Source organism: Mchenga conophoros, linkage group LG9, assembly GCF_057382185.1.
Source record: "Mchenga conophoros isolate Kocher_MC1m ecotype Shallow Benthic linkage group LG9, M_conophoros_male_GT1.1, whole genome shotgun sequence".
Classification (NCBI taxonomy): Eukaryota; Metazoa; Chordata; class Actinopteri; order Cichliformes; family Cichlidae; genus Mchenga; species Mchenga conophoros.
Window position 1 is genome coordinate 15,003,831 of NC_140534.1, and position 25,022 is coordinate 15,028,852.

The 25,022-nt window shown below is 42.4% G+C and overlaps 2 protein-coding genes across 2 annotated transcripts; both read right to left on the reverse strand.

The window, feature by feature from the left end:
- Positions 1-4,105: 4,105 nt before the first annotated feature.
- On the reverse strand, positions 4,106-10,520 carry LOC146567059 (uncharacterized). Its single transcript, XM_085285840.1, has 2 exons — positions 10,154-10,520; positions 4,106-6,330 (listed from the first exon to the last, which is right to left on the reverse strand). The coding sequence occupies exons 1-2, from the start codon at positions 10,518-10,520 to the stop codon at positions 4,283-4,285; spliced, it is 2,415 nt and encodes an 804-aa protein (XP_085141966.1). The 3' UTR covers positions 4,106-4,282.
- A 2,916-nt stretch (positions 10,521-13,436) lies between these two features.
- LOC146567060 (uncharacterized) lies at positions 13,437-21,278 on the reverse strand. Its single transcript, XM_085286595.1, has 4 exons — positions 21,178-21,278; positions 18,323-18,428; positions 16,626-17,390; positions 13,437-16,300 (listed from the first exon to the last, which is right to left on the reverse strand). The coding sequence occupies exons 2-4, from the start codon at positions 18,338-18,340 to the stop codon at positions 15,608-15,610; spliced, it is 1,476 nt and encodes a 491-aa protein (XP_085142721.1). The 5' UTR covers positions 18,341-18,428; positions 21,178-21,278; the 3' UTR covers positions 13,437-15,607.
- Positions 21,279-25,022: the final 3,744 nt, after the last annotated feature.

Here is a 25,022-nt window from a genome sequence, read left to right on the forward strand (position 1 = left end):
AAGCACCCTCAGCCTTGCATCGATATATATTAGCGTATTGTCTGTCTTGTTTTAATATTGGTTTAAAATGGAGCACTGTAACAAAAAATAATTTCCCCCAGGGATCAATAAAGTATTCTGATTCTGATTCTGATTCTGATATAAACCGTCCAATTTATTTTGAAGGTCTAGTAAAGTTAATTTATCTTCCTCTGAGATTTCTTCTGGGGATTTCTGGTAATAAGAGGCAATTTTGCTGATCACTTCTTCCTCTTCAGCTTTCCTTGATTTAATAATTTGACTCCCATATCTTCTCAAGAATTTGCATGCTTCAAATTTAAAAAGTTCCCAATTGGTACAAAAGGACTTCTCTCTGTTAGCTTTATTCCATAATGAGCCATTAATTTATTAATCTACATTCTAACCATTTTATCTTTTAGTAAGGAGTTATTCATTATTTCTTCTAAGGAGTCAAGTAATTTATCATTTTCAGATTTATTATTGTAACCATATATATTTGCTGTAATGAAAGTACTGTTATTGTGTCTAATTATTGAACAAAGGTAGTGTCTAGTAGTAGCGACTGCTGTCTCCAGGTAGAAACAGCAGTGATACACCTGCTGCTGTCAGACCTGCAGGTATCAGGCTGTGATGTTTTCCTTTATAGTGGACAGAAATATTTGGAGTGGCACAAATAATTTGTGTGGCATCTTATTGAATGCAGAACAGCTGATTGTTCTGTAAATTGTTTGAAATGGTTATAAAAAAGGGGTAAAAGGTAAATGGCTGCAAAAACTTTGTTGTTTGCAAAACTTTTGCATATGATTTTAAAATTGTCAATTAATATTTGCATGTAAAATTATGAAATGTGATTCATTAAACATGTTTGTGGTTGTTACAGTAAAATATATAACTTTTTCTACTCGGATTTTATGTTTTTGTCTGATTTTAGATCAATTGTGTCAGTACAGTATGTCAAAATGAGAACATGACTGTAAATTCAGACATGTGAGGTTGTGCTGAAAAGAATGATGCCAAACAAGGCAAAGTAAATCGTTTGTAAAGGTGAAATATGGAGGTAAAATCAAAAGTAGTTAAAATTGGCCAATTATCTCCTGGAGCCCAGAGGGTTAAACGTTTTTTTTTTTTTTAAGTAACGCTATAGTTAGTTTTCAAGTAATTAATTACTTTTAGAATCCTGTAACTCAGTTGCTAAGTTACTTATTTGAAGAAGTATCTAGTAACTATAATTAATTACTTTTTCAAAATAACTTGCCAACACTGTTTATAAGGAAGTGAGTCATTCGCAGGATGTGTGGAGCGTTCTGATGGTGAGAGATAGCAAACCACAGATCGTTCTATTGAGAGATATGGAGCCAGAGAGGCAGAGGAGAGGTTCTGTCGTGTGGGAGTATTTTCAGTAGATTTTGGTCAGTTTTGGTTGGGTTTGCCAGTTTTGTGTTCTTGTTATTTGTTTTTTGTGTTTATTTTATCTAAAAATGTAAAAACCTTAAATTGTCAAAAATCTGCTTTTCATAATATAAATATCATGATATAACTTTAGAAAGACTTCCATTTGACTGTTTACATTTAATGTAATAAAAAAATATTTTTAAAGTAATCTTAAATGTTATTCTACAAATGTGCAGCAACTTAATGTGTTTATTCTTTTTAGCTTATAGTCTGTGGAACCCAGGACGACCAGATACCTGCATCTCTACCAGTTTCTGTGCACTCCAGCCTTCTTTTTACAGCACAGTGTTAACTTTATGACCTTTCACAGCACCTCTGGAATCTGGATGGCCGACACCTGACAATCAGGATGAACCGTGTGTTTGGCTGATGTTTGTTTTTCTTTAAGAGTGTTTGTAAAGCACAGCACAGACAGACATGCGAATCGATCAAACTTTTCTACAAAACGTTATACCAGTCCGGGTCAGGAAGGGCGATATAGCACGGACCCGTCAGATGACTACGCCGGATGGAAACATAACCGGAAGCGTCCCAGGGACTTTCCCTTTGACCTTCATCCTGGAACCGACCTTTGACACTTGGATGTTGGCTTAATTTTTACCCAAAGAGAAGTTTGACCCTAACAAAAAAACACGATACTGTGATACTTTGATGTTTTTTTCAAATAATTTGGAGCGAGATTTATGTGACTGTTCATCTAAAATCCAGCAGAGAGTGAAAATACAAGAGCTGCTGCAATCCTCTGCATTAATGATCCCTGTTTCTCTCTTTCTGTGTGTGCATGTGTGTGTGTGCATGTGTGTGTGTGCGTGCGTGCGTGCGTGTGTGTGTGTGTGCGTGTGTGCTCACAGAGGGGAGGTCACAACAGGAGTTCCCTGAGTTGACACGTATGAAGCATAAAGTCAGTTTGGAGCAGTTGGTAAACACAGAAGTACATCCAATCTTGACTAAATTTCTTGTTTATCTACTTCATGCACATTGCACGCACAAGAATCCAAATCTCTGTATCACAATGATTTCATTAAAGCCTTATTATTTTATGGGGGCAATATCACATATTACCGTAGATCATTAATAGGGAACAAAAAAGAAGGATCACATCGGCAATGTTGCTGCGAGACAGAAGTCTTGACACGTACTTATAACTTAAACCACAAAAAACTCAGTTACAGCTGGTAAGATTTGTGGTATATACCAGACTTTCACAGTCTGCATCTTTACAGGGTTGTTTTCTGCTTTTGTTCACTCCTAGTGTGATTAAAAAACAACAAACACAGAGCCCACTAACTATTAGCCGCTTTCCCCCCTAAACAGTCAGTTGACTGAGAGAAATGCAATCCATTATTGTGAACGCTGAAGGAGATGTGCTCCAAGGTCAAACTTATATTTCCTTAACTTACATCCTATGTTCTGTTTAATTCCGGCATCCCTTCATGGCTTGATGGAAAAAATTGGTTAAACCATTGCTCAACTTATGTCTGAATGATGGCAGATAATTCTGATGAAACTGACCCCGTAAGAACTTTGCAGCTGAGTCGAGGGCTCGTGGAAATAAGGTCAGGAAGTGTCCGGCGTGACTGCGCGTGCGGGCGTCTGACAGACACACTAGTGCAACTCAGAGTGTGAGCAGCAACTCCTGTATACTAAACATAAGAAAAGTAATTTGTAGTGCTTCTCTTTTTTTAAACCGAGATTCCAGGGATCATGCTTATATGGTTTTCTTTTATTCAAAAACAGGTTAGTTTAGCGATCGTGTAACTGTGTCCTTGACCTTTTTACCGGCTTGAGGAGTTGGTTCCCTGGTGCAGATATCTGGGATGGTTCAAACGCCGAGTCTCCAAATGCAAACAAAAGGTTATTTTACACGTTATTTCTTAAATGTGTATAAATGGGATGATGACGATAAAAGTAATAAACAATAAATGTAAATCTGTTTTTTTAACTTTGCAGACTCATTTACCCACTCCAGTGACAGCGATTAAAAAAAAAGATCATGACTTTAAAGAGATTATGAACAAAATGCATTACATTTTGTTTTTTGCTACATTAACAACTTTTCCAACTCTGATTCTCTGCAGGACCAACACGGACACCAGTTTAGACTGAAATCCAGTTCCGACGGCATACGCAACATGTTCAAGCTTGCACGGAGGCATCTTTCTTTCAGCTTAACGAGTGAACCGTCAGCTCGTTCAAACACACGTTAAAGTCCGTTTGGCTCGACACCACCGAACAGAGGCAGCAATATAACATAGCTAACATTAACAGTGCAGTGAATCCTGCTTGTGCCGTGATATTCAGGACTGCAAACCGAGCAGCATCACTGACTTTCAGCTTGTTGTGTTTGTGGATATATGACTGACTTTAATTATCCATAAAATCATCACATTCTCTGTAAGATTAAGGTCGACTATTGAACAGCGAATATTTTAAAGGCTTTAAAACCAAGTTAGTACAAACATCACTAATGTCACATAACTTTGCCGACATGTGGCCAACAGTAATGCTTTAATGTTCTTCATTATTAAACATTTGCACATAAATAAGTGACATAGTATTCAGTAAGGCGAGTTTATTTATATAGCACAATTCAACAACAAGGTCATTCAAAGTGCTTTACAGAGACATTAAAAAACAACAATAAAAAGCATGATTTAAAATTGATTAAAAAGAATTTAAGCTTAAAAGTGTGGATTTGGTGCTTTATTCTATAAAGACACATCTCCTGGATGCACTGGTACGCATCTTCAGTGATGTATCCTAGGGTCATCAGGTGTTTCGGGTCTCACAACATCATACACCCTCGCCCAGGCGACCCAGCCGGGGGTGATCAGGCCCCGACTTGCGTACCAGTAGCTACCCACGGATCAGCCCTCTTAATCCACAGCCACCTTGTGGCTTTCTCTGCCGCTTCACTCACAGCCTGGATGGCCCTCTTCTTGGCTGCCCCAGCCACGCCCAGCCGGCCTAGGACTTTGCAGAGTGATCGTCCTGCAAAGCCCCTACAACCCACTTCTATGGGCTCATAGAAAGTCTTCCAGCCCCTTCCCCTGCACTCTTGCACTAGTTCCTGGTACTTTCCTCGTTTCCTTTCATTAGCCTCCTCAATCCGCTCTTCCCAGGGCACTGTGAGTTCCAGCATGATCAGCTGTTTTGAGGCCTCAGAAATAATTATCAAGTCTGGCCGGAGTGATGTTTTTGCAATGTTCTGAGGGAACTTTAGTTGTTTACCCAGGTCAGCCTGTAGCTGCCAATCAGAGGCTGTGTTGAGAAGGCCAGTTGTCAAATGTGGGCGCACCTGGGGTTTCTCTCCAGCCTTAATAAAAGAGATTGCCTTCCTCGGAGCATGATGATGCTTGCTGGTGCTGATTGCTGAGGCAATCTTTTCAGCAACTACTCTGAGCACCTGGTCGTGCCGCCAACGATACCGACCATCGGCCAGGGCCCTTGGGCAGCTGCTAAGGAGGTGTTCTAGGGTCCCTCTTCCAGAGCACAGGGGACAGGCAGGTGTCTCGCGCTTTCCCCACAGATGGAGGTTTGCTGGGCTTGGCAGAGTGTCGTATACTGCCTGCACTAGGAATCGGATCCGGTGGAAGTCTGCCTGCATGATGTTTGCCCAGGTGACCTTGCGCTGCAAGGTGCCCTCCCACCTTGTCCATGCTCCCTGCCGCTCAAGGCCTACAGCTCTGCTTACTCGCTCCTCCTCCACACCTGCTCGGACCTCTTCCTGGAGTAGCTGGTGTCTCTCCTTTCCCTGTGCCCTGCTGACCTGGGCCTTTGGGACGTACCCCAAGCCTGCTCCCCCTGTTGCTAAGACCCCCATTAGTGTTTTCTGCCTTAGGCGTGACTCCGCCACCTCAACTGCCTTCTCAGCCTTCCACTTTCTTCCTGTCCTTACCTCAATGCCTGCTGATGCCACCTTGCAGTCTTTAGAATCTCTGTACTGTAGGGCTTCTCGTGTGCGAGCCACCTTGAACTCTTCTGTGAGACCACTGAAGGGTAACTGCACGCTGTTGCTTGTCCCATACAAGGCAGCGCTGGTGAGACTGCGGGGAAGTCCCAGCCACTTACGAAGAAAGCCACTGATCTTTCTTTCAAGGGATTCCACAGTAGTTATTGGAACTGTATAGACAAGCAAGGGCCACAGGATTCGGGGCAGGATGGAATGCTGGTAGATCCAGGCTTTAAATCTTCCAGGCAAGCCGGACTTATCCACCTTAATAAGCCACGCTCCCAGCTCCTCATTTGCCTTCTGAATAGCAGTAGAGTCTTTCAGGCTGGAGTCAAAGCGTTTCCCCAAGCTCTTAACTGGTTGTTCCGTTATGGATGGAATAATGGTTCCTGAAATTGAGAACCGGAACTTGTCCGTCACCTTGCCCTTCTTCAGTACCATCGATCTTGACTTGGAAGGTTTAAAACTCATCCTTGCCCATGAGATGAGTCTCTCAAGACCTTGCAAGATCCACCTACACCCGGGAACTGATGATGTTGTAATGGTGAGGTCATCCATATAGGCTCTGATAGGGGGCTGACGAACACCTGACCTTGTTAACGGCCCTCTGCACTCCACCTCCGCAGCCTTTACCACCATGTTCATTGCCAGGGCAAAGAGCGTAACTGAGATGGTACAGCCTGTTATTATACCTTTTTGGAGTCGGTGCCAGTCTGAAGTAACTGCCCTAGAAGTGACCCTAAGCCTGAAATTGGCGTAATAGTCCAGGATTAGGTCCTTGATCTTGCTGGGGACATGGTGGAGGTGCAAAGCATGCTCAACCAGTTTGTGTGGGATCGACCCATACGCATTAGTTAGGTCCAGCCACAATACAGCTAGGTCGCCTCTCTTCTCATGTGCTTCTCTTATAAGGTGTGTAACTACACCTTATAAGAGGTGTAGTTCAAATGCAATTCAAATGCAATTCAAAATGTAATTCAAATGCAGCTGAGAACAGGTGAGTCTTCAACCTGGATTTAAATAAACTGAGTGTTTCAGCTGATCTGAGGTTTCTGGGAGTTTGTTCCAGATATATGGAGCATAAAATCTGAATGCAGCTTCTCCGTGTCTGGTTCTGACTCTGGGAACTGATAAAAAAAACGGATTCAGGTGACCTGAGGGATCTGGAAGGTTCATACTGGGTCAGGAGGTCACTGATGTATCTTGGTCCTAAACCATTCAGAGCTTTATAGACCAGCATCAGAACTTCAAAGTCTGTCCTCTGACGGACAGGCAGCCAGAGTAAAGACCTCAGAGCTGGACTGGTGTGGTCCACTTGTTTGGTCTTAGTGAGGACTCGAGCAGCAGAGTTCTGAATGAGCTGCAGTTGTCTGACTGATTTTTTTAGGTAGACCTGTAAAGATGCTGTTACAATAATCAAGCCTACTAAAGATGAATGCATGGACTAGTTTTTCCAGGTCCTGTTGAGACATCATAACAGTACTTACTTTTAAACGTTTACACTTTGGCTGCTCCGCTTCCACCGTTTTTTTCGGCAAAATTATCCACACCCACCGCCGTGCTATGCAATCTGGGATATGTTGGGCCACGAAGTCTACACCGACACATCCTTAGAATTCAGGGAAATGAAGGACACATTTGAGGGCCGCATTTCGAGCAGCCTTCGAATTGGGACAGCCTTCGTCGCGTTGCTGTGACGTAATCGGCCTTAAAACGCGGCCTTTAAGGCTGCAGACCCTGAATTGGGATACAGACCAGGAGTGACATGTTTAGCCACATGTTCTCCTTAAGTTGCTGGTTGTCTGAGTGGTGTCCAAGAAACGATGTGGGCTTCATAGATAATTGGCAAATCTTCTGGAGGAAACCTGGTCTTGTTAGGAGAGACGGCATCCATCCCACTTTGGATGGAGCAGCTCTCATTTCTAGAAATATGGACACATTTATTAAACCCCCTAAAATATGACTATCCAGAGCTGGGACCAGGAAGCAGAGTTGCAGTCTTACACGCCTCTCTGCAGCTTCTCTCCTCCTGAAACGACAGCTTCAACACATAATCTGTTATTAGACTATTAAATATTTCACTTTAATGTTGCAACTACCCAGTCACTTCTGTCTTTAAACAAAATAATATTTTCCAGTTACAGAAATTATGAAATCCAAACTAAAGTGTTACTGTTGCTATATGCATTTACTATAAATAATCAGAATCAGAATCAGAATCAGAATCAGAAAGGGTTTTATTGCCAAATGTTGAGCAGGTTTACAACATTAGGAAATTGCTGCGGTGCTTCAGTGCAAACATACTGTCATAAAAATATAAAAATAAGAATAAGAATTAAAAGTGCTAAGTGGATAGATATATACATGATATATACATGAGTGCAGGTGGTGATCAGTGCCAAACATGGAATGATGCAGTGAACACAGCGTAGGGTCATGTGTTAGTGGTGGGAACAGTCGTACGTTTATTGTTCATGTGTCCGACAGCAAAGGGGAAGAAACTGTTCTTATGGCGAGAGGTTCTGGTGCGAATGGACCGGAGCCTCCTGCCTGAGGGGAGCAGGTCAAACAGACTGTGTCCAGGGTGAGAAGGGTCAGCTGAGATCCGAGCTGCACGCCGCAGTGTCCTGGAGGTGTACAGGTCCTGCAGAGATGGGAGTCTGCAGCCAATCACCTTCTCAGCAGAGCGCACAACACGCTGCAGTCTCTGTTTGTCCCTGATAGTGGCTCCAGCGTACCACACGGTGATGGAGGAGGTGAGGATGGACTCGATGATTGCGGTGTAGAACTGCATCATCGTCCGTGTTGGCAGGTTGAATTTCTTCAGCTGCCTCAGGAAGTACATCCTCTGCTGGGCTTTCTTGATGACGGAAGTGATGGTGGGCTCCCACTTCAGGTCCTGGGTGATGGTGGTACCCAGGAAGCGGAACGAGTCCACAGAGGTGATGGGGGTGTCAGTCAGGATGATGGGGGGGAGTGGGGCTGTGTGCTTCCTGAAGTCCACAATAATCTCCACTGTCTTCTGGGCATTCAGCACCAGGTTGTTGTGGCTGCACCAGGACACCAGACGTTCAACCTCCCTCCTGTAGGCAGACTCATCCCCGTCAGAGATGAGTCCAATAACGGTGGTGTCATCTGCAAACTTGATTAGCTTGACAGACTGGTGGGTGGAGGTGCAGCAGTTAGTATACAGGGAGAAGAGCAGAGGAGAAAGAACACAGCCCTGAGGGGAGCCGGTGCTGATGGTCCGGGAGTCCGAGACATTCTTTCCCAGCCTCACGTGCTGCTTCCTGTCCGTCAGGAAGTCAGTGATCCACCGGCAGATGGGATCAGGCACATTCATCTGGGAAAGCTTGTCTCGGAGATGGTCTGGAAGGATGGTGTTGAAGGCAGAGCTGAAGTCCACAAACAGGATCCTGGCGTAGGTTCCTGGGGAGTCCAGATGCTGCAGGATGAAGTGTAGGGCCATGTTGATGGCGTCATCTACAGACCTGTTGGCTCGATGATGGTGCTGACATGAAGGAAGAGAAAGTTACAGGTTGCATCCTTTGAGTTTGTCTCCGTGCCTTTGGGCGATTTTTATGACAGATGTTTCTGTTCAATTCTTAAATCAACTTTTCAAAACACAAACACTATTTTAAAGCTTTTAAAGAGTAAAATATTAATGATAATTATAATAACAGTAATAAAAACAAAAGCTCTCAGATCCATCAAACCAAGCAGCAGAGAGAACAACAAGTGAAGATAAAACTTTAACCTTGTAGACTTCATTATGTTCCAGCTGCTCTACAGACGCTGTGACCTCGAACTTAAGCAGGTCGTAAAGTATGTGCTGCTCAATAACTTCATAATTATACCCTGTGTAATTATGAAGTTATGAATTATGAAGAGCAAAGATATCCTCTAAATCAGCGTAGCACATGTGCAGCTGCTGGGATTCACTTAAGCATTCGGCTCGTCGCTGTTGCAGATTTTTCTCTCGCTGTTCTGGCTCACAGCGCTGCAAGCACAAAAATAAATATCCCCAAAGGTGTGAAAGGGAGCTAATTAGTAAGAGTATTGTTACTCTCCCCAGGAGTAGTCCAGCAGTAGAAATCAGTCCAATGACAAGGTGTGTAACATCTAGCAGGGTGACAGAAAAACCCAGGGTAACTTCCAAGGACCTCAACGTCTCTCTCACATTGCGTTTTTTAAACATGTTTCCATTTGTCACTTCAGTCTTTACTCTGAAATACAGGAAGAGAAATCATGGCTGAAACAACTTCTCATGAAACCAGGGGTGTGGTCCAACAGTCAGTTTTGGTGAGGAACAGGGGCGTCACTAGGTTTTAAGGACAGGGGGGGCTTAACCCCCAAGAGATGTACACGACATGAACGAACGTAGTGAATGAGCACAAAATTTCACAAACAGAAAACAAAGACTGAGAAATTGTTTTCCTACTTTTTTGGACAGATTAAACATCCTAGGCCACCAATAGATCTATTGTTTTATTTCAGTCTGCTTTATAATACAGTACAACAAAAAAACAGAGGAAATGTGTTTGCCGCATCAATAACAAGAAAAAAAACTGAAAATAAAAAAGTACATTTTTCTGGCTGCAATCACCAGTTACTTGGTGGGTGGAAGCATCAAAGAATGACGTCTGTTTTTAAGAGTGGCAAATCGGTCAATCACTCTGTTGTGACTCAGATGCTGAATCGTGTCTTTTTCAATAGACATGACTGCAAGACTGTGAAGTCTTTTCTGACCCATTGTTTGACGCAGCCAGGAGTGCAGCCGACGCAGTGCACTAAAGGACCGTTCGCACGAGCAGCTGCTGACAGGCACTGTTAGGGCAACTTGGATGGTTGCCTTCAGAGAGGGAAACATGTCTGAATCAAGGAGGTTGTACACAGACAACATATTTTTGGGTGGACATCCAGCCTCTGTTTTCCGGGTAAGAAAGTTTCTGGCCACCAGAACCTCCTCTTTTTTCAGGTCAAGTCTGTAGTGCTTTGCAAGTTCATTCAAGTGTGGTTCACTCAAGAAGTTCTCAGATTCAGGACTACATGCCTGGACACCTTTTAGCAGCCCTGCATCTACACTGCAAAATCTTTGATCAAGCTCGCCAACCATCCGATCCACACAAGGGAAAAGTAACTCTCTTTTCAATGTGTCTGAGTTGTTCAATTCAGTGCGTGAACCCACAGTTGCCTCCAGGACAAAATCCTCCATTTTCCTCTGTTTGTGCCTTGTCTTGGCACCTGGTTCAGGGATACTGTGGGTGTTACACAGGGCCTTGGTTTTCTCATACAGCTCTGTAGCAAATGCATCTGAGTGTTTTCCCTTAATTGTGTCACACACAGCTTGTTTGCAGATAAACGCTTCTGCCAGGTCTAAAGTCTCTTTCTGCAGGAATTTGTGGAGTCCTTCGGTTACAGACAGAATCGACTAAAACATCAGTAGTGCATAGACTGCTGAGAACTTGTAGAGCTTTGCTCTGAGACCAACAGCTATGGGGGATCCAATTGCAGATAGGCACTCCAAAATGGCAGGCAATGTCTCAAGAACTGCACTGATTGATCGCAACTGACATGCCCAGCGAGTGTTTGAAAGTTGCACAAGCTCAGTTTTTGTCAATCCAAGCTTTGCCTGAGTCTCCATGAACTTATGATGATTGACTAGGGAGGTGCTGAAGAAAGAATACACACACTCCAACAAGCTGAAAAGCTCCACAGCCTCTGGGACAGCCTTGCAAGTATTGCACAAAACCAGGTTGAGTTGATGAGCATAACAATGCACATAGATAGCCTCAGGATGAAGCCTTCTAAAATGTGCTTGTACACCTCCAATCATGTCATTCTGGGATGTTGGTGAGATATACTGTGCATTTGATGGGGGATTATGTTTTTGAAGAAAAGCATCAAACTCCTTCAAAAGCTCCATGCACGCAAGAAAATTCCCTCTGTTTGGGCTGTCTTCACCTTCATCATGGCCACGAAAAGGGAGTCCCTGTCTCCCTAACATAGAGGTGACTGCAACAATTCGTCTGAGATACTCTCTTCTTTCGACTATCTCACTCACATTTGCAGTTGCTATCACCTGTGCAACGTTTCCCTGTTTGCTAGTTCCCTGGTAGCTTTTCCATGTAACAACACTGTCCTTATGTGTTTGAGCCATCTCATGCTTGCCAAAGATGACTAAAGCTTTCTTCCAGTTCTTGCAACCGCTACTGACCAAACTATCATGTTTGATGTTTTTGCCAAACACTCTACATGGGAAGCAGAAAGCTGCATTCTGGTTGACTGAATAGTCTAACCAGTTGTGCTTTTCAAACCAGCTGTGGTTAAATGCCCGCTTCTGTGTACCAAAAGTATCAGCTGGATAGCTCTTCAGCTTCACCTGTCTGGGCCTTGTGTCTTTGTCACCTAAATCAAACCCTGTAGTAGAATGAGTTGCTGCAGCTGCTTCATCATTTTCCCTCTCTTGGCCTGTTTGCTCTCCTCTCTCTGTAATAACTTGATCTTCCTCTGCCTCTCGATCCATTTGCTGCAGCTCCTCTGTCTCTCCTTGCTCTCTCTGACTTGAACTTGCCTGTTGACCTTTTTCTCCCTCAGCCTCCCCTTCTGCCTCACCCTTCAAGATACATTAAAACATACTGAATTGTAATGTAAATTGCTAATATCATGACTTCTGTTGCTTCCAAATATTTTGAAGTTACAAACATTATATTTTGAGCACGCATGTGACTAAAATGGTTGCAATTTAAAGCCCTGAAAAATATTACTAAATTACTTGAATTGAAGTAATATTAAAATAGAACCCTCAAAAATATGTGAGTCAGGCTAATTTGACTTATATATATCTCTCTCTCTTTGCTCTCTCCACTTTCTAACCTTGACTCTCCTAAATAAAAGCTCAAGTTAAACAGGTCTTATATGTTGTACCGTGACTGAAATGTTTCATATTTCATATCCATATTGAGTCCCATAAAATTCTAATCAGACTGTCTGCATCACAAATGACTCCATCCTTTGACTCACCTCTCCAGCAGACGTCTCTCCCCTCTGCCTCTCTGTGCTCCTCTGCCCTGACTCCTACAGGTTAATGGGGATGGAGTGATTATTATTATTTCCACTGATGATAACCATACCACAGCTCGATTTTTCAGAGCTAAAACGAGTGACAGAAATTAACATTATGCTAAGAATTTAACTTAGTGCGCTAGCCAGGTTTTTATTTATCAAAATGGGGAGCACCTGGTTCATTATTTACATGGGACTCCGCTGTTAGCTGGAGCTAACTAATTGTTACTACCAGCCAGTGATGAAGACTTACTTTCTTGAAAAACTTGCGTATATCCATGATTTCTTGCCGTTTGCCACATGTACGCTAGTGTGTCCGCAGGTGTATACGAGCGGAGTGTAAAGTAGCAGTGAAAACGAGGACTGGATTTTCAGTCATGTGGATGTCCCCTGTGAACAACTGGAACGGATTGGATAACGAAGCACTGACGCTACCTTAACAATGTAAAGCGAAAGGGACCAACCGAGTTATGATCATATTTGTGTGAATAGCGACAGGTTTATATTATTATTTCTTTAGACTCATATTCCTGCATCTTTATATTGAATTTGTCTGCAAGTTCTGTAAAAAAACAAAAATCGAATAAGTTTAAAAAAAAAAAAAAAAAACCCGCCAAATTATTTAGGGGGGCTTAAGAATATTTTAGGGAGGCTTCAGCACCCCTAAAATAGGCCTAACGACGCCACTGGTGAGGAAGGTTCCTAACTGAGAGAAGTGACCCAGAAGTATCTGTGTAGCAGCCACAATGAATCGAGATCATGAGCTTTATTAACTGATCCAAGTCTCTTCTTTCATCTTCTGTATTATTCAGTTTGCATTGGTAATGCCCATTATTGTAATGCTTTTTTAAGATGAGCAAAACTTTATTTTACTTTGGGTTAGCTGGGATAAGTGATGGATGGAGGGAATTTTACTTCAGCCACAGAAATCCTAAACAGGAAGGAGGAGCAGAGTTACAGTGGATCACTATCCAGCAGGGAAACAAGATTTATTTCAATTTCTTGGCAAAGAGTGAGATTTACGCAGTGGGCAAATTAGAGAGATGACACCATCAGATCCCGAGCCCTCCATGTGTTAATCAAGACACTGCTGCTGTGCTACATCCATAAATAATGAATAAATTAGGAGCTAAAGCTAAAAGGACAGTTTATTTGTACCATCTTCATGTGAACACATTCAAGAACATCACAGATGAAAGAAACATTAAAAACTTCCACACTACACAAAGCTAGAAAAATAGTTTCTTCCTATATGTAGAAAAAACAGAAACATCGAACACCTCCAAGACTCTCTTTGAGAGAACTAAAAACCTTTATTCTCATGGTCCAATCATGAGTGAACTCCCCGATGAAGCCTTGTGTGCTAAAACATGTCAGAGTTTGAAAGGTTAAACATGAGTTTCCAAAACGTTTTGCTGGAGAACAATGAACTATTTGACTGAGTTTCAATTATTTACAGACGAGCAAAACCAGGGGTCCGTTCTTCGTACCTCGCTAAGTTAGTTAGCTGGATTTGATTGTTGACGATTTCACGTGATCCTGGATCGTTCGGTTCCCCGAAGCTCATCCGGGACTTGCTGTCATAGCAGCAGGGCCGTAAGCATAAACCTGCTCGGGAGCAGGCTTACTTTATGTAAACAGGATTAGATCGCGGCCATGCAGGTATGTCCGCTTCATTTATACGAAAGCAACAGCGATATTCCACCACTGTTTCACCATAAATAAATAACATCAATGTAACTAAAGATAATGCAGCACTTGATCCTTTTATTGATTTCACACAGATACATACAGGTCATTTCCTAAAAAAGGGAAATGTACTATTAACATTCTATTACATGTGATTATTACAGATGTAATTCATATTTCACAGTAGTAATTGTAAATCACTCCGTGTAATCAAGATGAGAGACCACGGCTATAAAAGCGAAGGTGGATTTGGGAAGCCTGTCGCAGCCATGTCCTGTCCGTATACGCAACCAACCCATTGAGGAAGGTGCAAGATTGATAAGGAGAGTCCTCAGAATCCAGCGTATATTGCGGGACAGACAGGATCCTTCAGCTCAGCGCGACAGTGTGCTCATTGAGAGATATCGATATTCCCGTGAGGGTATTATTTACCTAACCAACTTGTTGACGAGGGGGTGCAGGACCACCACCTGTCTTTTTTTGCTCTGCCCTTTTCTTGGTTGCTGTTATGAACAAACTAACAGACTATTACAGGGTCTCTTTCCAAGAGACGAAAAGCAATATAAGAGATAAATATTACCATTCTGTAGAATACTCCTGTATTTCACTTTTATTTGTTCCCATGTTCTAGTGGGTCCTGTTCTGGCTCTAATGTGTAAGGGGATATAATATAACATATTATAATATAATATAATGCCATATAATATTGGATAATATAGTGTAATATAATAAATCTACCCTACCGCCTACTGGTGTTGGCCGGAGGGGCCGATGGCGCGATATGGCAGCCTGGCTTCTGTCAGTCTGTCCCAGAGCAGCTGTGGCTACAACCGTAGCTGCTTCCACCAGTGTGTGAATGTGAGAGTGACTGAATAGTGGCATTGTAAAGCGCTTTGGGTGCCTTGGAAAGCGCTATATAAATCCAATCTATTATTATTATTATTATTATTATTAAATCACCTACGAGTTTAATTTGTCAGCAACTTTCTGCCAGCCCTCTCTCCTTGCTTTTGCAGCCTTTGCAGTGTTCCCTTGCGTTTTAATTAAACTCTGAAACTCCTGAAATCCCTCAATCAAGAGTTCTTGCTCTGCTGCCGAACAATACTGAGCGCGCTCCTTCGACATTTTCGCTGACCAATCAGCGGGTTGCCGATCAATGTTTCTACTATCGATCCGTAGCCCCTTTTACGACACCCAGTGATGTCACATTACTGCGTCCAGCTGTACTAATCGTCAACGGCAGGTGTGTTCGGAGAACCGGATTAGCGAGCTCACGGTTAGCGCGATGGTTTGGTCTTGGATGTGTCATTTGATCTTGGATGTAGTGAGCGACGTACGAAGAACGGGCCCCTGGACAGAGAAAAAAGGACAAAACTGACTCAGTAAAACGACAGAAAATAAGATCCCATGTAAATCTGTATTATGTAGAAGTTCAGCCCAGCAACCAGTTCAGTTCAACACAAGTTTAAATGATTCTATCTGAACTCTGTGGAGCCTGATCTCAAGCTTTTTGAGTCTGACACTGAAACCAGAGGATCTTTCTGTCTCTTCAGATTCACTGTGATCCAGTGATGGGAGTGATTTCAGCCCTGAGTGATCACGCTGATGTTTGCACAGAGCAGACAATGAGGTGAATGTTTGGGCACATTGGTAACAGTGAAACAGTTTATTAGTAACGTGGGATCGTTTGTGTTCGGAGTATGAACTGAGATTCCTGAAGCTCTTGTCACACTGGTCACAGCTGTAGTTTCCTTCCATGTGTGTACGTTCATGAGAGTTACGACCATTTGACTGTGAGAAGCTTTTGTCACAGTGTCTGCACTTGTATGGTTTCTCTCCTGTGTGGACTCGTTTGTGTGATTTAAGCTCCCTTGCAGTGGTGAAGGATGACCCACACTGATCACAGAGGTGCTTTTTAACTCCACTGTGAATCAGTTCATGTTGTTTTAAGTGATGTGATGTGGTGAAGCTTCTCCCACATTCTTTGCAGTATTTCAGTTTGTCTCCAGTGTGTCTACGTTGATGTGTTTTTAGGGTCTTTTGCTGACTGAAAGTTTTTCCACAAAGGTCACAACGAAAGTCTTTCCCACCACCACAGTGATGACAGGGTTGAGAACTGGATCCATCTGTGTCGCTCTGCTTCTAAACAAAGACACAAAGACAGTGTAAGTCAGTCCTTCAACATTTTTATCCTGAACGTCGCCTGAAATAAAGAGCATCTCTGCAGACGTCCAATTACATTTGACTGTTTCAGTTAACACACTCAGTTTACTGGGCTGCAATAACTACAATACTACCACCATAATACTACAGTAATACTAAAATCATAACTGACATGAAAATCTGAATAATCACTCAGAGCTGCTTTTCCATGCAGTAGAATTGCTAACATGCTAACACAGTTTAATGAGCAGAGTTGTTCCAAACAGTCAGGCTAAAATGACAAGATAACAATATAAATACATACCTCACAGTAACTGCACTTGTAGAGTCTCTTTCTGGTGTGGATCTGTTGGTGTTGTCTCAGGTAATGTGGAGCTTTAAAAGTCTTCTCACACAGGTCACATTTATAAGGTCGTCCCTCAGTGTGGGTAAACATGTGTTGTTGTAACTGTGTGTGAGTTATAAACTCTTTGCCACACTGTTCACAGCAGTACACATCATGTCTGGTGTGAATGCGTAGGTGTCTATTTCGGTGCTCTTGCCGGCTGAAAGTTTTTCCACAGATGTCACAGCTGTACGCCTTAATTCCAGAGTGGGTAACTAGATGATTCTGTAAGCTCCTGCTGTGAGTAAAAGCTCTGCCACACTGATCACAGCTGTATGCCTTAATTCCAGAGTGGGTAACTAGATGATTCTGTAAGCTCCTGCTGTGAGTAAAAGCTCTGCCACACTGATCACAGCTGTATGCCTTAATTCCAGAGTGGGTAACTAGATGATTCTGTAAGCTCCTGCTGTGAGTAAAAGCTCTGCCACACTGATCACAGCTGTACGCTTTAACTCCACTGTGGATGAGATGGTGTTGTTTTAGGGATTCCTTCCAGGAAAAAGACTTTCCACACAAGTCACAGCTGAACGGTCTCTCTCCAGTGTGGATGACCTGATGCTGTTTTAGATTAGCCTTCAAAGTAAAATCCTTCCCACACTCGTCACAGGTGTATGTTTTCTCTCCCTTTCTTCTGTGAGGTTTGTCGGCCTCCTGAGAGCGCTGACTTCTCGCTCCATGTTGGTCCTGCAGTGACAGAGATACAAACAGAGGCAGTGAGTGAAATGCAGTCGTGGAACAAACTCAACCTTCAAACTCCCTCCATTAACACTAGTTTTAAACCTGAAGGTGGAGTGTGGCACCAAACACCTTAAAGGTCTCTTATCCCCACCTGCTGGTAGTTCTAACACATTACATCCAACCTGCTGTTAAAAATAATTCATGACTGTTCAAACACTAAAATCATGCCCATTCCTCCTGATCGTACACACACACACACTTACTTACTTTTTCTAGATTTATACATAACCATTCAGTGATAATAAATCCTATGTTTGTCTTATTAGCTGCTGACAAAATGATTGAACAATACTGGGGTTTTTTTACATTAAGAAAAAGGCACCAAACATCAAACCTATTTAAGCCTAAACAGTAACACATGAAAGTAGAGCAGGGCGATATGACCAAAAATATTTATCACGATATACATTTGAAAATTTGTGATAACAATATAGCTGACGATAAAATTGACACTAGACAAAATACTTTACAACTCCACAACTTTATTAGTGCAAAACACCCATCAATATATTTTCACTTAAACAAGCAGCTGTTTTTTTTATGTGCATTAAAGTTATATAAAAATTTAACAGTGCAAATGCAAATTGCTTGCTGACAGTTTAACCAAAAGGATTTTCCAGAGGAAATTGGCCGACATTTGCTCCAAGGCATTTGTATTTGCACTGTTAAATTTTTATATAAACTTTAATGCACATAAAAAACAGCTGCTTGTTTAAGTGAAAATACATTGATGGGGTTTTTTTGCACTGATAAAGTCGTGGAGTTGTAAAGTATTTTGTCTAGTGTCAATTTTATCGTCAGCTATATTGTTATCACAAATTTTCAAATGTATATCGTGATAAACATTTTTGGTCATATCGCCCTGCTCTGTCTGTCACCTTCTGTGTTGAGCTCATTGTTTCCTCTGTAGTGGCTGAGCTGAGTCCAAGTAGCTGAAAATGTTCCTCTGCTGCTCCGTCAGACTCTTCTCCTCCTGCTGATCAGCTGGGACACAAAACAGATCTTTGTTAGGCTCCACACTGCACTGAAGAGTCAAAGTGTCTCATATGTTCAACAAATTTTTGCTTCCCGAGGTGTGCAAACAGACACAAAAGGTTTGAGCACCGATACCAAATTTAGCAGTATGCAGACCAGTAGCAGGAGAGACTGAGGCCTGTTATTAGAATCAAATGCCCAGTGGGCCGACACACCGATTTGCAGCGTTAAGACAAAGACAGCTGTGTTTTATCCTGGAATACATTTATTTTACATTTTCTTGAAATGTTTTTCATTATAGCACTTTTACCTCCAACTAGGGGTGCAACGATACACAAAATTCACAGTTCAGTTCTGTTCGATACTTTGGTGTCACGGTTCGATATTTTTTCGATAAAAAAATAAAAAGTTCATGCCTTTTTAATTAGTCATTTATTAACATTATAAATATATATTTTAACTCAAAAGTACAGTTTTTAAATCTAATGTTGAAACAACAAAAATAAATAAATAAATAAATCTGATTGAGGAATCACTCATCTTTGGAAAAGAGAGTTTATTACAGAGAAATGGCTCTTTCCAAAATAAAAGCTATTCTATACGCTTCTTCTGGGCTATACTCTCAGCAGCATATTAAACATATCAGGTCCCCATAAGGAGAATCATGTGCTAACGGCTGCCTAAATGACTCTGGTAACGTTTGTGGCATGTGTGCTTGTTGTTTTTGTCTGCTTCCACTTGTCTTTGCACTAGGATGATGTCGGCATAAATGTGTAGTCATATTCATTGTGTTCCCACTAGTGCTGTCAGCGTTAAACTCGTTAAAATGACGTTAACGCCATAACGCTGCAAATCTCCCTTAACGAGTTACCATGGATCGTGTGCGTGGGGCTGGACGGCATCAACATGTTAACGAGCTAACTGCGATAACGCACTAGTTCCCACCAATTGAGCATTGCGTGGCACATCGGACATACTGTTTTACTTTTGTCCATGACGCGCTTACCATCAGGGTCATGCTTCACATGAACATCACGATAGTTTCAAACGCCAGATCTGAATGAAGGTGGGGGAGGTTCAATTTCGGGTAGCGTTGAGGCAGTTGCCATATTGCAACGAGCTTGGCTTCTGTCTTGCTAGCTTGCGCTGCGCTCAGTGGATCTGCACTCGACAGTGCAGCCTAGGCGGGGTAGTCGAACACAGATCTACTGAGCGCTCAACACAGACAGCATCGTTGGAAGAAAAGTTGATAAAACAAATAAAAGATTTTGTATTGTTCGATACATATGCATACCGAACCGAAAGCACTTTATCGAACGTATTTGTTTGTTTTGTTTTTTTAAAAACACACTCCCTTCACCTCTTCTACATTCTTATGTTTCTCCCAGAGCAGATCTGAGGGGCAGCCCCTCAGTCATACACATATACTTTTAATCTCACCCTTAAGGGGTGGTCCCCAGGAGTTTCACAGCATGGTTTAGAACAGTGGTTCTCAAACTGTGGTACACATACCACTAGTAGTACTTAGTCTCTCTCTGGTGGTACACGGAAAACCTCAATTTCTTTTTTAAAGACTAAACAATATGTAATTGTGGAGGTATGCAAAGATGACACAAGCGTTCCCGGGGCTCTTCTGGGAGAGAGGGTGGACCAGAAAACGTCTCCCCGAGCATGAGTCCTCTATAAAGAGCAGCTTATTGCCAGTGGTTGCGGCCACTCCTGCAAGTGAGTAGTAACCCTTTGCAGCCAGCAACAGTGAATTGGTGAAGCCAGCTGTCGGAGGAAGACTTGAGTGAAGAGGAATCCGCCTTCATCTGTCTCTAGCAAGGACAGTGTGCTCTACATGAGCTCAAGAGCAATACCGTCACCCAGACCCGAGAGAGAGGGGTTTCTCGGTCCGAGGGAGTAGCGCCGTAGACGTGGACAAAATTGTTGGTACCCTTCAGTCAATGAAAGAAGAACTGACCAGGGTGTCACTGCAGTTTGTCACACTGCGCACGCGCAAACACAAATGTCAGCGAAAAAGACGGCACAGCACATGTGTGATCTGGACACAAGCGATGGGAGCACAACTTGTAGAACTTTGGAAAGCTCATTCGAGCCTTTTCGATGTGGCCTCACAAAATTATCACGACCACAACAACCGTGAAAATAGTTGGATCTACACTGCTGCTCAATCACAGCTGCCTGATCAATGTTTTTCATTAGCAATTTAGCAAAGTTGATGGTGGTGGTGTGTCTGTGTGAGTGAAAGACAGCGAGGGAGAGCGAGCGACAAAATTTCCGTTATAACCTTCATTTTATGGACGCACAGTGTGAGCACTCAGGTCGCATCAGAGCATCGGGCCGTATAGTGTGAGACCCTGCACCGTGACCTATGAACTTCTAACCCCTGCGAGTCAACGTACAGTTTGAGTAGGAGCTGAATCGCGCGACTGAAAAAAATCGCAGTGTCTGCCCAGCATTAGCCCACGTATACTACGCGATGCACGACGCACGATGAAGGCCAAAATCGGGCCGATCGCCAAAACGGTCGCACGACTCAAAAATCGGCTCAAAATGGGCCAAAAATCGCACAGTATAAGCCCAGCATAAGACCAGCATTACACACACCCAGCTGTGGTTTCCTGTTTTGCTACACTCTGGAGAGCCTCGCCTTTAACGGTCTTCTCTCACAGAGAGCAACAGAAAGCGTCCTTCAGAAAACTTCGATAAACTCAAGATTGACTGAACAGTTCAAAGTTACCTTGACACTTACCTTTAGATGTGAGAGGTAGTGATGTGTCGAAGCTTCGAAGCGTGTCGAGTAATCTCGGGGGAATTTTTGTGAAGCGCGTATCGAGGCTCGCTTTGATTACGTATGCAGTGACGTTCGAGGCCTCGTGGGCAGTCCGTACCACGTGACTGATTCAGGAACTGGCTCGCCGGTTCGCGCCAGATTCGAAATAAAATGGGCAGCAAAACACAGCTGATTCCCTCATCACGCTGTGTTGTGGAATTGGATTACCTACGTGCTACACAGTTACTTGAGCATTTCTTCTTCGATGGAACCAGCAAGGAAGAGATTTTTTTTCTCTTCTAATAAAGTATGCACACAGTAATAAATATCACAACTGATAAGTACCATAATATAAATAAACAACACTACAGATCCTATAATGTCTTTTAGTTTATTAAAAAGTGGAGCGCCACAAGTTTGTGTCATTATCCAGATGTACATAAGCATGATTACACAGTTACTAGGGGTGGGTTTTGATTATCGATTAAAATCGATTCTAGCTTGGATAACATGATATTGATTCATTAAAATCCTGAATCGATTTTTAATATAAATTTATTTTGCCCCAAACGCCAGAATCTCAGGTTAAACTTCACTAAATTTCAACAACCACCAAACAGCTAAAACAGTAAATGACAGCAGATACACGTAGGCTATTATGCACAAAGACGTAAACACAAAGCGCGGTCCCGCCGACACATCAGAATCAGTGAGATGTGGCCTTTCTCACCCGACGGCACGGACACGGTTAGGGCCGAAATCCGACAGCTCGCTGGTTCTGATCTGTCGGCGGGCCTTGTGTTTTACGCCCTTTTTGCGCTGATTCTGAAGCTGTAGGTTTTACCTTTCCAAACAATATTGACTGAACCAGCAGCAAAAGAAGATCCAAACTACGCTTCACATAAACATAGCCATGAATTCCCTCTGACTTTTGCTATTTTGCTTCCACCACGATAAAATCACACTTCATGCACAGCTCGTGGTCTCTCTCTGTACTCCAAGAACAGTTTCCCGTCTAAAAATCTGTTTTCTGCATTATTCACTTGCTTGTTATGCACAAGTCTACCGTTGTTTACAGCGCTGTTGGTCGCTGTTTTTTTCCCTTTTACTTACTTCCAAAAAGAAAACCTAATTTCTGCTGTTCAGTAGGCTACTGAACAAATGTAAACTTTTTAAAATTATGCAAAATGCAAAACGCTTAGCCGTGTCTCTAAACCTCTGTAACTTTTCTCTGCTTCACTTCAGCAGCATCAGGTAATGTTCATATGTTGATTAATGGTTTTCTTTCGTTTTTGATCTACTGAAAAATATTTTTATAAAATCATTTTTCTGTTTTAGCCTCAGCTACTTTGATACAAAGGCATCTACTGTGATGCTTACACCTTTGATAAAGTCTCGCAAATCTCATCTTTCTTTTTATAGATATAAAATTATGGAAATGTACTGATCCGTGATCTGAATTATAACATTTCTGACTGTCTGAGGAAAAATTTACCCAGATCGGATCGAATCGATTCTAGAAATCAGTGACGATACCCAGCTCTAACAGTTACACAATCATACCAAAACTCTGTCCTGATAGGTTCCACTTTCTCTTTTGTATCAGACATACTGAGACAATATTCGGGATAAATAATCATGAAAACAATTTATTTATTCAGTTTAGCGGTTTACACGTCACATCATTATAATCACAGAGCTTGTTTCACTTGAATCGTCCACTTGATGGCGAAGTAGAGCAAATGAATCATCACAATGCTTCGAACCATGACTCGACCAGTTGGATGAAAGCTTCAGTTCATCACGAGGCTTTATATCACCATCACTAGTATTTTGGTCCTAAACCATTCAGAGCTTTATAGACCAGCATCAGAACTTCAAAGTATATCCTCTGACGGACAGGCAGCCAGAGTGAAGACCTCAGAGCTGGACTGGTGTGGTCCACTTTTTTGGTCTTAGTGAGGACTCGAGCAGCAGAGTTCTGAATGAGCTGCAGTTGTCTGACTGATTTTTTAGGTAGACCTGTAAAGATGCTGTTGCAGTAATCAAGCCTACTAAAGATGAATGCATGGACTAGTTTTTCCAGGTCCTGTTGAGACATCATAACAGTACTTACTTTTAAACGTTTACTCTTTGGCCGCTCCGCTTCCACCGTTTTTTTCGGCAAAATTATCCACATCCACCACTGCGCTATGCAATCTGGGATATGTTGGGCCACGAAGTCTACACCGACACATCCTTAAAATTCGGGGAAATGAAGGAAACATTTGAGGGCCGCATTTCGAGCAGCCTTTGGGATACAGCCCAGGAGTGACATGTTTAGCCACATGTTCTCCTTAAGTTGCTGGCTGTCTGAGTGGTGTCCAAGAAACGATGTGGGCTTCATAGATAATTGGCAAATCTTCTGGAGGAAACCTGGTCTTGTTAGGAGAGACGGCATCCATCCCACTTTGGATGGAGCAGCTCTCATTTCTAGAAATATGGACCAATTTATTAAACCCCCTAAAATATGACTATCCAGAGCTGGGACCAGGAAGCAGAGTTGCAGTCTTACACGCCTCTCTGCAGCTTCTCTCCTCCTGAAACGACAGCTTCAACACATAATCTGCAGAGGTGTGGACTCGAGTCACATGACTTGGACTCGAGTCAGACTCGAGTCATTAATTTTATGACTTTAGACTTGACTTGAAAAAATGTTCTAAGACTTGTGACTTGACTTGGACTTTTACACCAATGACTTGGGACTTGAATTGGACTTGAACCGGTTTACTTGAAAAGGCTTGATATTTTACCCCAAATATAAAATTTAACATGCATATTATATAGAGATTGAAAATGTGACGTCATTCACGGGTAGAACCGCAAAGGATTCTGGGAACTCGTGGCAAGCGGTACTAGCGCACGCAGGCTTTCAATTAAAATCAGTTATACAGCGATAAAAAGAAACACAAAAATGTCAAGAAGCTGTTGTATTATTAACTGCAATAGCCGGTCGCATGACAGCCACGGGAAGCCGACGGGTAAAGAGATCGGTTGTTATCGGATTACGTTGTTGAAGAGAAATTGTTCAAGCCATGTTTCCGAAGTAACAAAGAGGCGACGGATGGCCTGGATTGCAGCCATTCAAAGACCAAATATAACATCCCAGAACACTCCAGCTCACAGGTTAGTCTGCTCCAAGCATTTACACAAAGGTCAGTGTTTTTTAGTAGTTAATACGTCATTTTCATAACATAATTGGTGATATAGGTTACAAGCAAGTCTGGCGCTGAACAGAAATAGTCGCGCTATGCTCCTTTATTTATTGTGCATAAATAGTGAATTGTCCTGACACAATATTGCGTTTCGCTTCTGTTATTATGGTACATTGACAAAAACATATACTTTTATTCACAGGATAAAACAGGTTTTTTGTATCACTAATTGCCCAGTACGATTACAGCATACAATATTGTTGTCACTGCTACATTTCTGTGATGCTACCAGAAATTATTTCCACTACTAATTAATTACGGTTGAGCTCAAAGGTCCTATTAATAAACGGTTAAGGAATGTATATTTATGACGACAATTTGTGAGACTGGTAAACTTATGATACGTACGATGGTCTTTCGTTCGACACGGTGCATTTCAAGGTCCTGCACCCATCCGGCGGTAAACTGTACCTGGGCTTGTTGCAGTGACCTGAAGTTACTAAACTTCATGAGTGTATGCACTCACTCCAAGAACCGTATGATTATAAATATGCATATAAATATGCTACGATGAGATAGCTGACTTCATCTAACTAGCAAATGTTGTCCAGGCTACGTTGGTGATGCAGT

Coding starts and splice junctions, on each gene's coding strand:
- LOC146567059 (XM_085285840.1), bottom strand. CDS start 10,520: ATGGTTGGCGAGCTTGATCAAAGATTTTGCAGTGTAGATGCAGGGCTG. Junction 6,331..10,153: donor CTGGCTGCGTCAAACAATGG/GTCAGAAAAGAC, acceptor ACCTCTTATAAG/GTGTAGTTACACACCTTATA.
- LOC146567060 (XM_085286595.1), bottom strand. Junction 16,301..16,625: donor ACAAGTGCAGTTACTGTGAG/GTATGTATTTAT, acceptor GTCTTTGTTTAG/AAGCAGAGCGACACAGATGG.